Below are 14,091 nucleotides of genomic sequence, written 5' to 3'. Positions count from 1 at the left end.
TAAGAGTTCATCCACCTAAAACTTCTGCCTTTCTTGTCCTCCAGTAATACTCTTGCTAAGCTCCTTACTATCTGGCTAATCCTGTTAACTTCAGGACAAAATGTGAATCATCTACTTGCATCATCTCTACTTTCCAGTAAAGTGACAGTGAAATACTCAGTTTATGATCAACAGCTTTCATTGCAAAATCAACTGGTATCACATAGTCGGGCACTCAGTCTTCTTTCGCTTCCTACTTCCCCAAAATATCCATAAAAATAGCAGTCCTCTAATTCAAAGCCGTAGACAGCCCTTCCCAGAATTTATATTCATTTTTTAAAAAAGAAGTTCAATTTTGGACATGTTAGTTTGCATATCCAAGACTTTCAAGTGGAGATTTCAAGGCAATTAGATACAAGTCTGTGAAACCCACAGAAATTGTGAAATGAACATATGAACATGGATGTATCAGCTTGGAGGAAACCCTTAAACCCAGGTGAGCACATGAGACTCTCAGGCAGAGTGTGGAGAAACAGAGGGCAGGCCATCAGGGAGTCTCTTAGTGTGAGCTGAGATAGAAAATGAGGAACTGGCACAGGTCACCGAGAATGTGATGCCAGTATGGTAAGACAGTGTCCTAAAACACTGTAGAAGAGTAGGTTCTGTGAAGGAAGGAGTGCTTGGCTATATCAAATGTGAATGGGAGTTGAGTGGAGGAGAGCAGAGAAACACCCATGGGGTTTATCATTTGAAGGTCCTGGGTGAACTTGGCAGTCAGTGACATGTGAACAGAAGCAGTTTGGAATGGACTGAGGAGCAAATGAGGGGGGCGAGGAGGTGAAAATGGAAGCAAATAGTGTATACAACTTCTAGAAGTTTTACTGTGTAATTTAATTAATATTATAATTTAACATCTAGCAAATATGATCTGTCAGCTTCCACCCAATATTCTGCAGTCTGGTCCTGTATTTCAAGGAAAACAGTGCTACGATCTGGATAGTTGCCAACCAGCACTAACAGATGAAAGAACAGAGGGAAGGCCTTTTCTTTCTGAGTGAGTCTGTGGATTGAAAGCTCAGAATACTGGGCCAGGCGTGGAGGCTCACGCCTGTAATCCCAGCACTTTGGGAGGCCAAGGCAGGCGGATCACTTGAGGTCAGGATTTCAAGGCCAGCCTGGCCAACATGGTGAAACCCTATCTCTACTAAAAAAAATACAAAAATTAGCGGAGCATGGTGGCATATGCCTGTAATCCCAGCTACCTGGGAGGCTGAAGCACGAGAATCATTTGAACCCAGGAGGCGGAGATAGCAGTGAGCCAAGAACGCGCCACTGCACTCCAGGTTGGGTGACAGAGCAAGACTGTCTCAACAACAACAACGAAAACAACAACAACAACAACAACAAAAACCACACAACAAAAAAAGCTCAGAATACTGCCCTTAGATGAGATTCCTTTTCTGGGGTGGGAAAGCAGGATGCTGGCTGAAGATTAGACTTCATTCTTTAGTATTGCTTACATTATTTCCCTTAACTCTTCTGTGTATCTTGCCAGTTAACAGCAGGGCTGCCCCTTTCTTCTGCCACACTGTTAATAAGATCCAGTTAGCTAAAAGAAGAATACAGCAAAGAGAACTCGCTATTCACTTTTGTCCTTACAAGTAGACATAAATTAGGATTCTGCAAGGCCTTTTGCCATGAATGTTTTAAGTTGTGCTGTAAAGTCTACAACATCATCCAAAGGTAGGTGGGGGGAAAAATCTGAAACAGGAAAGGTAAGAGCTTTCTGACTGGAGCAAACCATGGAAAAAATCCAGATAGAGGTAATATGAAAATTAGAAGGGTATGGGAGATAACATTTCCTTGGAACAAGGAACAGCAGTATAGTTAATCCTTGTTAATTCAAATTAATTGGCTAGAAGACGCTTCTAAATTATACAGAACATTATTTTTTGAATGTGCCAATTATAATATTACACGATGCTTTAAAGTGAATTTATGAAAACTGTAATGCAGGTGCATAGGAAGAACACTTTCATGAAAAGTGAGATTGATAGTGTTTTCACAGCTTAATACTAAAGTGTTTTTAGATACTAGAGCAGCTTATCATTTTAAGCTAAACATAATCCACCTAATCTCATTACAAGTAAAATATTAGTAGACCTACAGAGATGAACTATAGTTTTGCTTTACTCAAAATTATCCTAAGTTCAGATTTGGTGGGAATTCTACTAATTACATTTTACTACAGTTTTCTTTGATTAATTTGCCTGTTCATTCAACATATAGATAGATATTGGCCTCTTCTTTTGTTAGGTAAGAAGTTAGTACTAGACGTTGAAGATGGATTTTGAAATTGTTTTAAATCAGAAATTAAGTTGAACTTAATGCAGGGTAACAACATTATTTCTAACTCAAAGGACGTGTTTTTTATAGAACTAAAATAAATTTAGCTCATGGTACAAAATTCCCACCGCAAGTGCTTTCTGTTTATCAAGCCTCATACCTCTAAATGACTGACCAGTAAAAAACTATTAAGGTGAGAATATGAAGTGTCAAGCAAGCATTATCTGCAGATTTGCTGAGCATTGGATGTTTGAAACCAGTTGGGCCTTGTGAAATATTTCTGCAATTTAGAGCAACTAGTCAGTATCCTTGAGTTACAATATATGAGACTGTTCTATTTTATTTTGCCTTAGTTGGTAGCATGCATATCCTATTGAAGAAAGAGGCAAAATATATCAGTTATCGCTAAGCATAATAGTAGTTTACTTTTACTAAACTAAAGAAAATAATTTTAGATATTCTTCATTTGTAGGCATAGAAGTGGGAAATACTCAAATAATAAAGAAAAAATAGATTTATAAATCATCTGCATAGTTTTCCAGCTATGAGTTGAATAAATTACTCATTATTTCCAATCTTACTTGTTTTCTTCGTATAGTCTAAAACAATGGGGCTCAGCCTTAAGCCTGATTAATAATATTAATACTTTCAGTGGTTAACTGAATATCCCTCTTATTCATGTAGTGATTAGAGGGTGGCATTGTGCTTGAGAGCATGGACGGGAGCCAGGCTTCTTGGTCAATACTGACTTCCTGTTACAAGCTGTGTGGCCTTGGTAGGAGTAATCTCTGAGCGCCATTCTCTTCAACTATAAAAGAGAATATTAAGAAACCCATCCTCATAGGAATGTTGTGAGGATTACATGTGTTAATACGTTTAACATACTGAAACTTAGTTAAATGTTTAATAAATGTTAACTGTTATTACTGTGATAGTGTAGCAACATGAAATTATACCTTATAAACAGGTTCTTTTTGTTGAGAACTGTGGTAAAATCTGATCTTATATTTATACCTTTTTGCCTGTGATCCTTCACAAATTTAATTCATGTTAAGATCATAATTACCCGTTTAACAGTATACTACTTTAGGAAATTTTATAATGTCCCTTTCATTACCTTTAGCTGCATTTTAAAGTTTTTCAATATGTGGAAATGCTAAGTGTGAGTTAGAATCAGAATTCTTCAACAATGGAAATAAAGATAAAAGTTATAATCAGAAATAAATATGAAGTGCTTACACTGGAATTTCCTACCAACAGCATGGCAAATTAAATTAAAGACATGAATAAGAAAAAATATTTAATATGTTACCCTACAACCCAGTTTTGATACTGCTTTTATTAAGAATTAGGCCAAGTGCAAGAGACATAAGTAGACATTTTTCAAAAGAAGACGTACAAATGACCAATATGTATATGAAAAAATGCTCAACATCACTAGTCATCAGAAAAATGCAAACTAAAACCACAATGGGATATTATTTTACCCCGGTCAGAATGGCTATTATCATCTATGAGGATGCAGAGGAAAGGGAACTCTTACACACTGTTGGTGAGAGTGTAAATTAGAACAACGTCTATGGAAAATAGTCTGGAGATTTCTCAGAAAACTAAAAATAGAGCTACCATTCCATCCAGCAATTTTACTACTAGGTGTCTACCCAAAGAAAAGAAATAAGTATATCAAAAAGATACCTGCACTCATATATTTATTGCAGCACTATTCACAATAGCAAAGATAGAAATCGACCTAGGTATCCATCAATAAATGATTGGATAAAGAAAATGTAATATATACAAAATAGAATACTATTCAGCCATAAAAAAGAATGAAATCACGTCTTCTGCATCAGCATGGATGGAACTATAGGTCATTATCATAAGTGAAACAAGCCAGACACAGAAAGCCAAATATTGCCTGTTCTCACTCATAAGTGGGTGATAGAAAACTGTATACATGTGACTGTGTATGCACAAGAAAATAAAAATAAAAAAATGTAATGTATACAAATGGAAACATTTGTATACATGTATACATGTATATATGTAGAGAGGAGAATTATATACAATGGAGACTTGGAAGGGTGACAGAGTGGGAGGGAGGTAGATGATGAGTAATTACTTAATGGGTACAATGTACCCGATTCAGGTAATGGGTACCCTGAAAGCCCTGACTTGACCACTACGCAATCTAGATATGTAATAAGATTCTGGTTGTACCCGTCCCTCAAAAAATATTTTAAGACAAATGTAAGCATGCTTTCCTAAAAAAAAAAAAAAAAAAAAAAAAAGGGCAAGATAATATTGTGTTTATTTGGAAAAATAGCAAAGATTTAGGTGTTATTGTCTATATTTCATTTGTACATTTAATTTACATTTAACTTACATATTTACTTCGCATGTAATTTAATCACGTATAAATATATTTATATGTTGAAAGTATGATTAGTCATTTTGAAGTATGCTTGTCTTTGAGTGTCAGAGCAAGGGAGTATAAATTTTGGAAGTATTGATAAAGTTTAGAAACTGTTAATTTTAATTCATTTATTTCTTGAATCCTTTTTTATTAGTGTATCAGTAGAATGCTCTAAAATGTTTCATTGTTTTTCTTCCTTCAGTGTATGGGGTTTATCATACAGACTTGTATTAAAAGAAATCAACATTTGGTGATTATAAGGAAATGTTTTCATTTCATTTAACATCTGTACCAGATACGATAGATTTAATTATTTTTATTTTTAAAAAACTCTTTGTAACTTTTATGATTCTTCTGTGGTACATCTTTTATTGAGCATTTTAGACAATTGATAAGCATTATTCAGTGGCATATGGTCTGAGTCTGACATGCTTTGAAAAGAGTATAGAGTTCTGATAATGAGGATTCTGTGAAAATGAGAAAACCAGCACAACAGATAACGCTTTGAGAAAGTACGGGTTTTAGCATCTTGAAACAATATATCACACTCAAAAGGACAGAATCAGGCTGCACAATCTGTTAGCTCATTCTTGTCCAATCTGGTCTCCTCCTTTCTTTTGGAGCCAACGTTGTCATCAACTCACTGAATTATATTCTGACTGGAATGTATTTCAGGCACAGAGTAATGTATCTACTTAAATGGAATCTATCTTTCTATAAAAGCTTTTGAGTATAATAAATATAAAATGTAAAAAAATTCTGTTAAGTTAAAGTAAATGGTTCAACAGTTTACCTATGTGCCTCCTCCCCCCAACCTTAAGAAAAAGATCACTACCTAGAATAACATAGATCTGTTTTTCTTTTATGTATAATATTGAATAATTTTTTTTAATAATCAGGTGGTCAGACATATTTCAAAGGCTGTTTATTGGAAAGATACCAATGCATTACAACAAATATTAGTTGAACAAAAATGAACTATGAAAGTAAAACTTTCTTTATCATGTTTTTTTGGTGTTTTTTTGTGTTTTTTTTTTTTGTTTTTCTTTGTTTTTTTTAGTTCTATAGCAGTCCTTCTTAACAAGAATTAAGCCTTAATGTAGTAAGGTATCCGTTTGATGTATAAAATAAACTTGTCTCCTCTCCATCTAGAAAGGTACTAGCTGTCACTGGAAAAATTGAGAAGATGGTAACCCAAGTATTTTTTATGGGGGTTAATTCTCGGATGGAACCAGGGCTAAGAAAGTATATTCTTTATTATTCAAAATCACTGGATCTTTCTATTTGAAGTATACTCGGTTGTATAAATGAATTGAGTGTTATATTAGGACTATATTACTTTATATAAAGGATTAAATGTGATAATCTTTGTAAAGTGATAAACACAATGCCTGGCATATTATAAGTGCTCAACAAATTATATCTATTATTATGTTTTAAACTTTAATTATCTTGAGTTTCTGAATACTTTTGCTTGTCTTGTGATGTTTTGATCAAGATGAAACTTATTTTTAAGTACAGTAACAAAGATGTATATAATCCAAAAAATTATATTTTTAAATTTGTATAGGCCGTCCTAGTAGTATTTTGTGCTTAATGATTAACAGCTATAAATTTTGCTTTATATGATGTTCAAATAATTTGGAATTCATCCAGAGAAACCATGTAATAAATGAAGTTGTGTGTGTGTGTGATTGTCTTCATGAGGATGTTAAAGTCTTTGCCAGTTGGGATAAGCAAGTAGCTCTCTTTACTGCATTGATTTATGTGAAAGTGGAGGCTAGGAGATTGAGAAACAGTTAGCCTTCCCTGGTGCAAAAGACAGGATATTAATGCCTCACCAGACCTTCTGCCACAGGATTCTTTAGCTTTCCTATGGCAAATGATACATTACTGTTTGGGTGTGATTGGCATTGCCATGGGGCACCATAAATTACACAAGTTATACTTATGTAAGTTTAAAAGTGAAAAAAAAATTCTCAAACTAATTATTAGAACAAGGACACCAGTGAATTAGTTTCTTGTAGTGTAAATTGAAGATATTTTATGCTGCGAACTATTGAACAAAAAATGGGTAATAAGTTGTCAGATGAGAATACCTAACATGTAGTTTATGAGACAAGACAAGCACCTTTCCTTATATCATGCATTTGTGTCAGCTTACATATCCTGTGCTAATTTTAAGGTAAAGTGGATTCATATTAATACATTTCTATATTCCTCCATAACAGTTCATAAAGTAAATAATATAAGAATACTGGTGGCCAAACAGTATGAACTCCTTATACATGAACTATTTATACATTACATTCAGTTCAGTGAAAGTTGATAAATAACATTTCTTATGTGTATGTCACTAAAATATCACCTAGTTTGTATAGTACTTTTTAAATACATTAGTAATTACTATAAAGCTAAACTTTATTGTCCTATTTTATGGATTATTATAAGTGTAAAACAGCTTGCTTCCGCTTTAAAAAAACTGAGAAAATTTTTCTGACTAGTGAAAATAAAATGAACAACAAAGCAGTTGCAATGTTTCATTATATGGGTATTTTGGTCATACATTTTTACTAAACTGCAGCAGCAGCGATAGTTTCTCAAGCTGGGGATTTTGTGATCTACTTATTGATTTATGCACAGAAAAGATATTAAGTGTATTGCAAACATACTTATGTACATATATTAGAGGTTGCTAATAGAAGAAAAAAGGAAATAAGATCTGAAGAAATTGTTACTTTTTTATACTTCTATCTTAGGCATATAAAAATTATACATTTACTATTTCCAAGTTACTTCTTCCCTGTTACTTACTGTTGGAATGTGGTGGTGAAACTTTAGAGATGTATCCTTCTTTTCAGTGCTCGTCTCTTCTCAGATCACTTGGTCTTTACATTATTCTCCTCATGGAGTTTCCCAGAAAGCACTTCCTTATACTGCGCCTTATGTTATCCTCTGCTTCAAGGACAGAGAACTATCTGAAACAAAGAAACTGGGCTTTCTTTTTTTCTTCTTCTTTTTTTGTGAGACAGAATCTAGCTCTGTTGCCCAGGTTGGAATACACTGGCATGATCTAAGCTCGCTGCAACCTCTACATCCCGGTTCAAGCGATTCTCCTGTCTCAGCCTCCTGAGTAACTAGGGTTACAGGCATGCACCACCATGCCCAGCTAATTTTTGTATTTTTAATAGAGATGAGATTTCTCCATGTTGGCCAGGCTAGTCTCGATCTCCTGACCTCAAACCTTACATGATCCACCCGCCTCGGCCTCCCGAAGTGCTGGGATTATAGGTTGGAGCCACCACACCCAGCCACAACTGTTTAGTTCTTTACAAGAAATTTTGTAAGAAAATAAGATTTGCTCTTTCAAATTTGTGTTAGTTTAAGTATTTTCCATATAGAACGGAAAGTGATAGAATATTCAGAGAGCATTTATACAACATGAATTTCAAAAACCATTTAGACATATGACAGCTTAGTGAGCTAAACTGAGGCTGGAAATGTTTAAAAATGTAAAAATTATAGTGTATAAAAATTGTGAATATAATACATGGAGTGTTTAAAGTAAGATGAGGAATTATTTTACCTATATTGCTGGAATAATTGGTTAATTATTTAGGAAAAATAAACTTAGATTTATACCATAGTTTCTATACAAAAATAAATTACAAGAGAATTATTTAAATTTAAAAAATAAAACTATAACAGAAGTTGAAGAAATGGGGAAGTATGTATGTATATATTTAGGAAAAGTTTTCTGAGCAACAAAACATAAGAGATCAATTTGCAATTTTAGGTCTATAAAGTTAAAGCATAATTAAAATGAAGTGCGAATAAAAAACTGGGGGCAAAAATATTTATAGCATATGACGGACAAGGGGTTAATACCGTTAATATATTAAAAAAGATCACAAGCCAATTAGAAAAACAAGACTATCACATCGACTTAAAAAATTAAAAGGTAAATTATAAAAGAAAACAGCCAATAAATATAAAAAGTGTTTAGCTGTACTATTGATCAAAGATAAGAAGTAAACAAAAATACACCAGTTATAGAGTTTTGAGAATATAGTAACATTGAGATGCTAATATGTTTATAGTTGTGTGCCTCTCTGGAAAACAATTTTTAAATAGGTATATATATCCTTTTATCATTACTAAATTTACATATAAGATGAATAATAGTATTTACTATTATAGGGCTTTAGGGAAGATTAGATGCATGTATAAGATTACTGTTATTATTTCAAATTTACAGTTAAAGAAACAGGCCCAGTAAGTTTATGTGACTTGTTCAGGGCTGATAAGTTCTGTAAGAAAGCATAAATTGGAACAATTTCTTTCTAGGATTATGGCTGATTTTTTACGATTTTTTGGTCTGTATTTTCAAAATTTTTGGCAGTGAACTTCAAAAACAGTGCTTTTTTTAATAAGAGATGAACAGAGACACTGAAATATTCCATCCTCTTTAATGGTTGTTACTCATTAAAGGACATACCATTTATCTACAGATTTTTTCTTGATGCATGAAAATAAGATGAATAACTTTTTAACTTTAGTGTGTTTAGAGTGTATATTCTCACCAAGTAGATATTATTTTCAGTTAATTGAACTTTAATCATAACTGTACATGGGACATATATTTTCATGTCCACATAACATAAAAAACAAAATTAATCAAATATAATCTTAATATGAAAATTTTAAAGTTATACATCTCCATCTTGTAATTGTGTTTTTATTTGCAGATGGAGAACATCATTGCAACAGTAAGAGATTCTAACCTCAAGCTGACACTTGCTTTCGGAATAGGAATGCATCATGCTGGACTACATGAGAGGGACCGAAAAACAGTGGAGGAACTATTTGTAAACTGCAAAGTTCAGGTACTTTTTTTCCTCCAATGAACACATATTTAAATGTAACTTAAAAGTTATATTTTACTTAAATATAACATATTTTATTTTGCTTTTTAGGTTCTTATTGCTACAAGCACATTAGCCTGGGGTGTAAACTTTCCAGCTCATTTAGTAATTATTAAGGGAACAGAATACTATGATGGAAAAACAAGACGTTATGTGGATTTTCCCATTACAGGTAATTTTCTTAAATTCACAGAAATACATGAAGCTCTATTTTACCCTTAGTAAATTTGAATTTGAATAAGTAATAATCTGAATTTCCACAAATTAAACTTTTGAGAATTGGTCACATTTAAACAGATGATAAGCAATTATAGACTTTTTGTTTCCAGTTAAAATATTATACAAAATACTGCTGCTGTATTTACTTTTACTTACACAAAAGTAGGAAAATAATAAGTGGCTTAAAGTACTTATTATCAAGCAACCAAAATTGGTTTCAAATTTATAGATAGATAAAAGTACTTCTTAGGAGCTAGTAGTGAAGTTTCTTAGTAAGTTATGACTAAGTATTACTTTGCCTAATTTTAAATATATTTCACTAGAAATGATACCTCCATGGGATTTCCAGAACCAAAGTGTTTGTTGCTGTAACTTATGCATGAAGACTCTATTAAGATACTTTAAAACATGATAAAAGCATTTTCAGTGAGTTTGAAAAGGGAAATAAACTCAATGTATATTTCCACTAAATGAATACATGTAAAAGCTATATCATTTCTAAATCATTAGTTACCTCAGAGAGTTATGTAGGCTAAAAGGAAGAAATTTTATACTGGGGTGCGGGGAGGACAAGGCCTAAATTGGTTCATTATTCACGGGGAAAATAACCAAATGACTCTGCTGAAAAGATTTTTGTATATATATTTTATTTTTTTACTTTTTCTTATTTAATTAAAATAATATCTATTAAACAACATTTTAAAGCATTCCACTAAAGGGAATTTTCATCTTTAAATCTATAAATGTTAAGAAAGACCCTTTTGAGGACTCAGTTTTTAATCATAGTTACGTAACTTGCTTATTTAATTATCAATTTTCTGAGTGAATTATATTAATTTAGGGAACTCAATATAGTAGTAGCCATCAACATAGCAAACATATTATGAAAATAATCTATTTCTTTTGTTATTTGGTTGATTATAGAAGCCTTCCATAATCAGTAAATATACCTTGTGCTATGTGCCACATTGTAGAAATCTCTTTGTTCTCTCTTTTAAAGATGTCCTCCAGATGATGGGGCGTGCTGGGAGGCCGCAGTTTGATGACCAAGGCAAAGCTGTAATTCTAGTTCATGACATAAAGAAAGACTTTTATAAAAAATTTCTTTATGAACCTTTCCCAGTAGAATCAAGGTAAATCTTAATTAAATTAGTTTAAGTGGATTTATTTCATCACAAGTTAGTGTTTTTCTGGTTATATTTTATTATATAAAAATCAGTAAAACAGGTAGCTTAAAAGAATTTAATATAATGTGAAACAATATAATTATCACTTTATGACAATATTCAATTATAATTTAAATGTTAAAAAGAACTTTTTAAAATAAGCAGTATAGTACAGTGTTCAGTCACATTCACTATGAAGCCAGATGACCTGGGTGAAAATCTGAGCTCTACCATTTACTTGCTTGAACTTGAGCAAGTTAGTTAACTCCTTATTGCCTTATTGTACCTATTGTAAAATGGAGATGGTAGCAAGACCAGCTATCTCATAGAGTATTAATAATGATCAAATGCATAACGCTTAGAACAGTGTCTATCACATAATAAAACTTTAATAAAGTATTAGTTTGGTGAGGATTTTCATAGTATGGTTGTACAGTTAATAAATAAATATCCAAAATAAGGGAGCACGTAATTAATGATTTAGGCTGCTGGCTTATTTGAGAATCATCCTGTACCTCTTTTGGGACCCAGTAACCACTACCCCATTCACAAAGTGTTCTCTTGTATTCTCAGCTGAAAATAACCTTTCTTACCTCAGATTTTTGTATTTTTCACTTATAAACACTTACCACTTTCTACCTTTTATCATAGTCCTTTTCTATATATTGGATCTCCTTTACCATGTTCTAACTGCATTGAAGACAAAACATCTGATTCATCCTGTGTATAGTTATTGGTTCTTTTTAATTTTTTATAAGTGCAAATAATGTGGATTTTAAAAACTTAGAAAGTCAGCCAGGCACAGTGGCTTTCACCTGTAATCCTAGCACTTTGGAAGGCTGAGGCAGAATTGCTTGAAGCCAGGAGTTTGAGACCAGCCTGGATAACATAGATAGATCCTGTTTCTACAAAAAAGTAAAAATAAAAAAATTAGCCAGGCATGGGGGTTCATGTATGTGGTCCTGAGGCAGCAGGAGGATTGCTAGATCCCAGGAGTTTAAGGTACGGTGTGCTGCAACGCCACTGCACTCTAATTTGAGCAACAGGGTGAGACCCTATCTGCAAAAAAACAAAAGAAAAAGAAAAAAAAATTAGTAGTCTAAGTACTGATCTCAAGAATTTAGAAAAAAAATAGCGAATTGAACTCAAAGAAACAAAAAGATAAAGATAAAAGTAAGAATTAGTAAACTGAAAATAAACATAACTAGAGAAAAATCAGCAACACCAAAAGTTGGTTCTTTTAGAAGGATGAATAAAATTGATAAATTTTTTAGTGTAAGTATAAGGAATGGAAAAATACCACAGACTGGAGTAATAATAGGATATTAACAACATAATGCAAATAATATTTAAAATTTACATCAAATAGTAAAATTTCTTTTAAAAATCTAAGTAGTCTTTCATCTATCAAAGCAATTGAATCTGAAATTTAAAATCTTTTAGAAAGAAGTCTTCTGACCCAGAAGCTTCAATGGTGAATTCTTCATAACATTTAAGGGTGAAATAGCATCAATTGTACACAATCTCTTCTTGGTCTTAGAAAAGGGAAGAATACTTGCAGCTTGTTTTATGAGACCAGAACAACTTGGATACCAAAACCTGATAAGAAATTTACGAGACGGGAATGTAACAAACGTCTCTCATTAATACAAATGTAGAACTCCTAAACAGATAATAGTTAATCAAATCAAGCAATGTATAAAAAGATAATATATTACTACTACATGCAGTTTATTCTATAAATGCAAAGATGATTATTTGAAAAATGAGTGAATGTAATTCACCATATGAACAAAAATGAGAAAAATTATATAATCATTTCATAAATGTAAAAAAATTGATGAAATTCCATACCTATTTATAATAAAACTGTTAGCAAGCAGGAGTATGAGGGAATATTCTCTAATCTGATAAAGAATATCTACAAAAAATCTATATCAAGCATCATAAGTTATAAGAAGATACTGAAAACTTTCCCTTTGAGATAGGGAATGATGTAGGGATTTTGCTTTCACTTCTTCCAGTAAGCATTGAGCCACAGGCGCAAACCACAGCAGTAAGGTAACAAAAATAAATGGAAGTCCAAATACTCTTTTGAGAAGAAAGTGACTAGAAAAGCACAACAGGAGGGCTTCTGGGACACTTTCAATGCTTGATGTTGGTGTTGATTACACAGCTGTGTTCAAATTGTAAGAATTAATTATGCTGTACCTATATAATTTATGTAATTTTATCTGTGTATACTTCAGTAAAAAGTTAACTAATTTTTTGTTTTGTACCTTGATATGACCATTATTATTTTATATATTACATAGTATTTCATAGTTTATTCATTTCTCTATTAATGTACACTTAGAGAATTTCCAGTTTTCTCCTCTTGTGTATAACATTGCAGTGAAAGATTTTCTTTCCTATTCTCACATGTAAATGTTTCTCTAGCAGATCATAATGAAAAAGTGAAATTGCTGGTTCATAGTGATTGTTCAAATAGATATTACGAATTTGATCTCAAAATTGACTGTACCAATTTATAGTCTGCAACTGGTGACTTGAGACTAACATAGCAACTTTTTAAAATTCAGCTTATTATAACCAGTTTCTCATGTCCTTTGCAAAAACTATTTTTAATACCTGCATATTTTTCCATGAATTATATTTTTACTTAGCTTTTTCTTTTGTTGAACATTGCTTCCTTTTTTATATTTAACATAAGAAACTAAGCTGAACATTTTGTTATACCAGTCTTTCAACACATCTGATTATCTTTGTATACTCTACAACACCTAATATATAATGTCTTATATGACTAGGGACTTTAATATTTACAAATTAATGAAGAGAATATATTTGCTCACTCTTCTGTTCTAAATACCATCTCTTTCATGTCAACTCTCCTTTAATCTGCCTCAGTACTTATTCCATACTTACTCCATGCCCCATACCTGTGCTCTTCCTTGCTCTGCAAGATATCCCTTCTGTTGCCTGCCCTTACTCTACCTCTCGTGGCTGTCATCATCTCCTGAAAGTCAGTAGCTTTCTT

General features: G+C 32.4%; 1 protein-coding gene across 2 annotated transcripts in view; it reads left to right on the top strand.

Moving 5' to 3' along the window:
- The window catches only part of ASCC3 (activating signal cointegrator 1 complex subunit 3), a 367,582-nt gene that overhangs the window by 260,782 nt on the left and 92,709 nt on the right, over positions 1-14,091 (top strand). For both annotated transcript variants that reach the window (XM_008007491.3, XM_008007490.3), the window contains exons 31-33: positions 9,490-9,627; positions 9,718-9,838; positions 10,886-11,018. In XM_008007491.3, the coding sequence (XP_008005682.3) occupies positions 9,490-9,627; positions 9,718-9,838; positions 10,886-11,018 (392 nt within the window). The remainder of the gene's footprint in view (positions 1-9,489; positions 9,628-9,717; positions 9,839-10,885; positions 11,019-14,091) is intronic.

Source organism: Chlorocebus sabaeus, chromosome 13 (genome assembly GCF_047675955.1).
Source record: "Chlorocebus sabaeus isolate Y175 chromosome 13, mChlSab1.0.hap1, whole genome shotgun sequence".
Taxonomy (NCBI): domain Eukaryota; kingdom Metazoa; phylum Chordata; class Mammalia; order Primates; family Cercopithecidae; genus Chlorocebus; species Chlorocebus sabaeus.
This window is presented reverse-complemented; position numbering and strand designations above follow the sequence as displayed.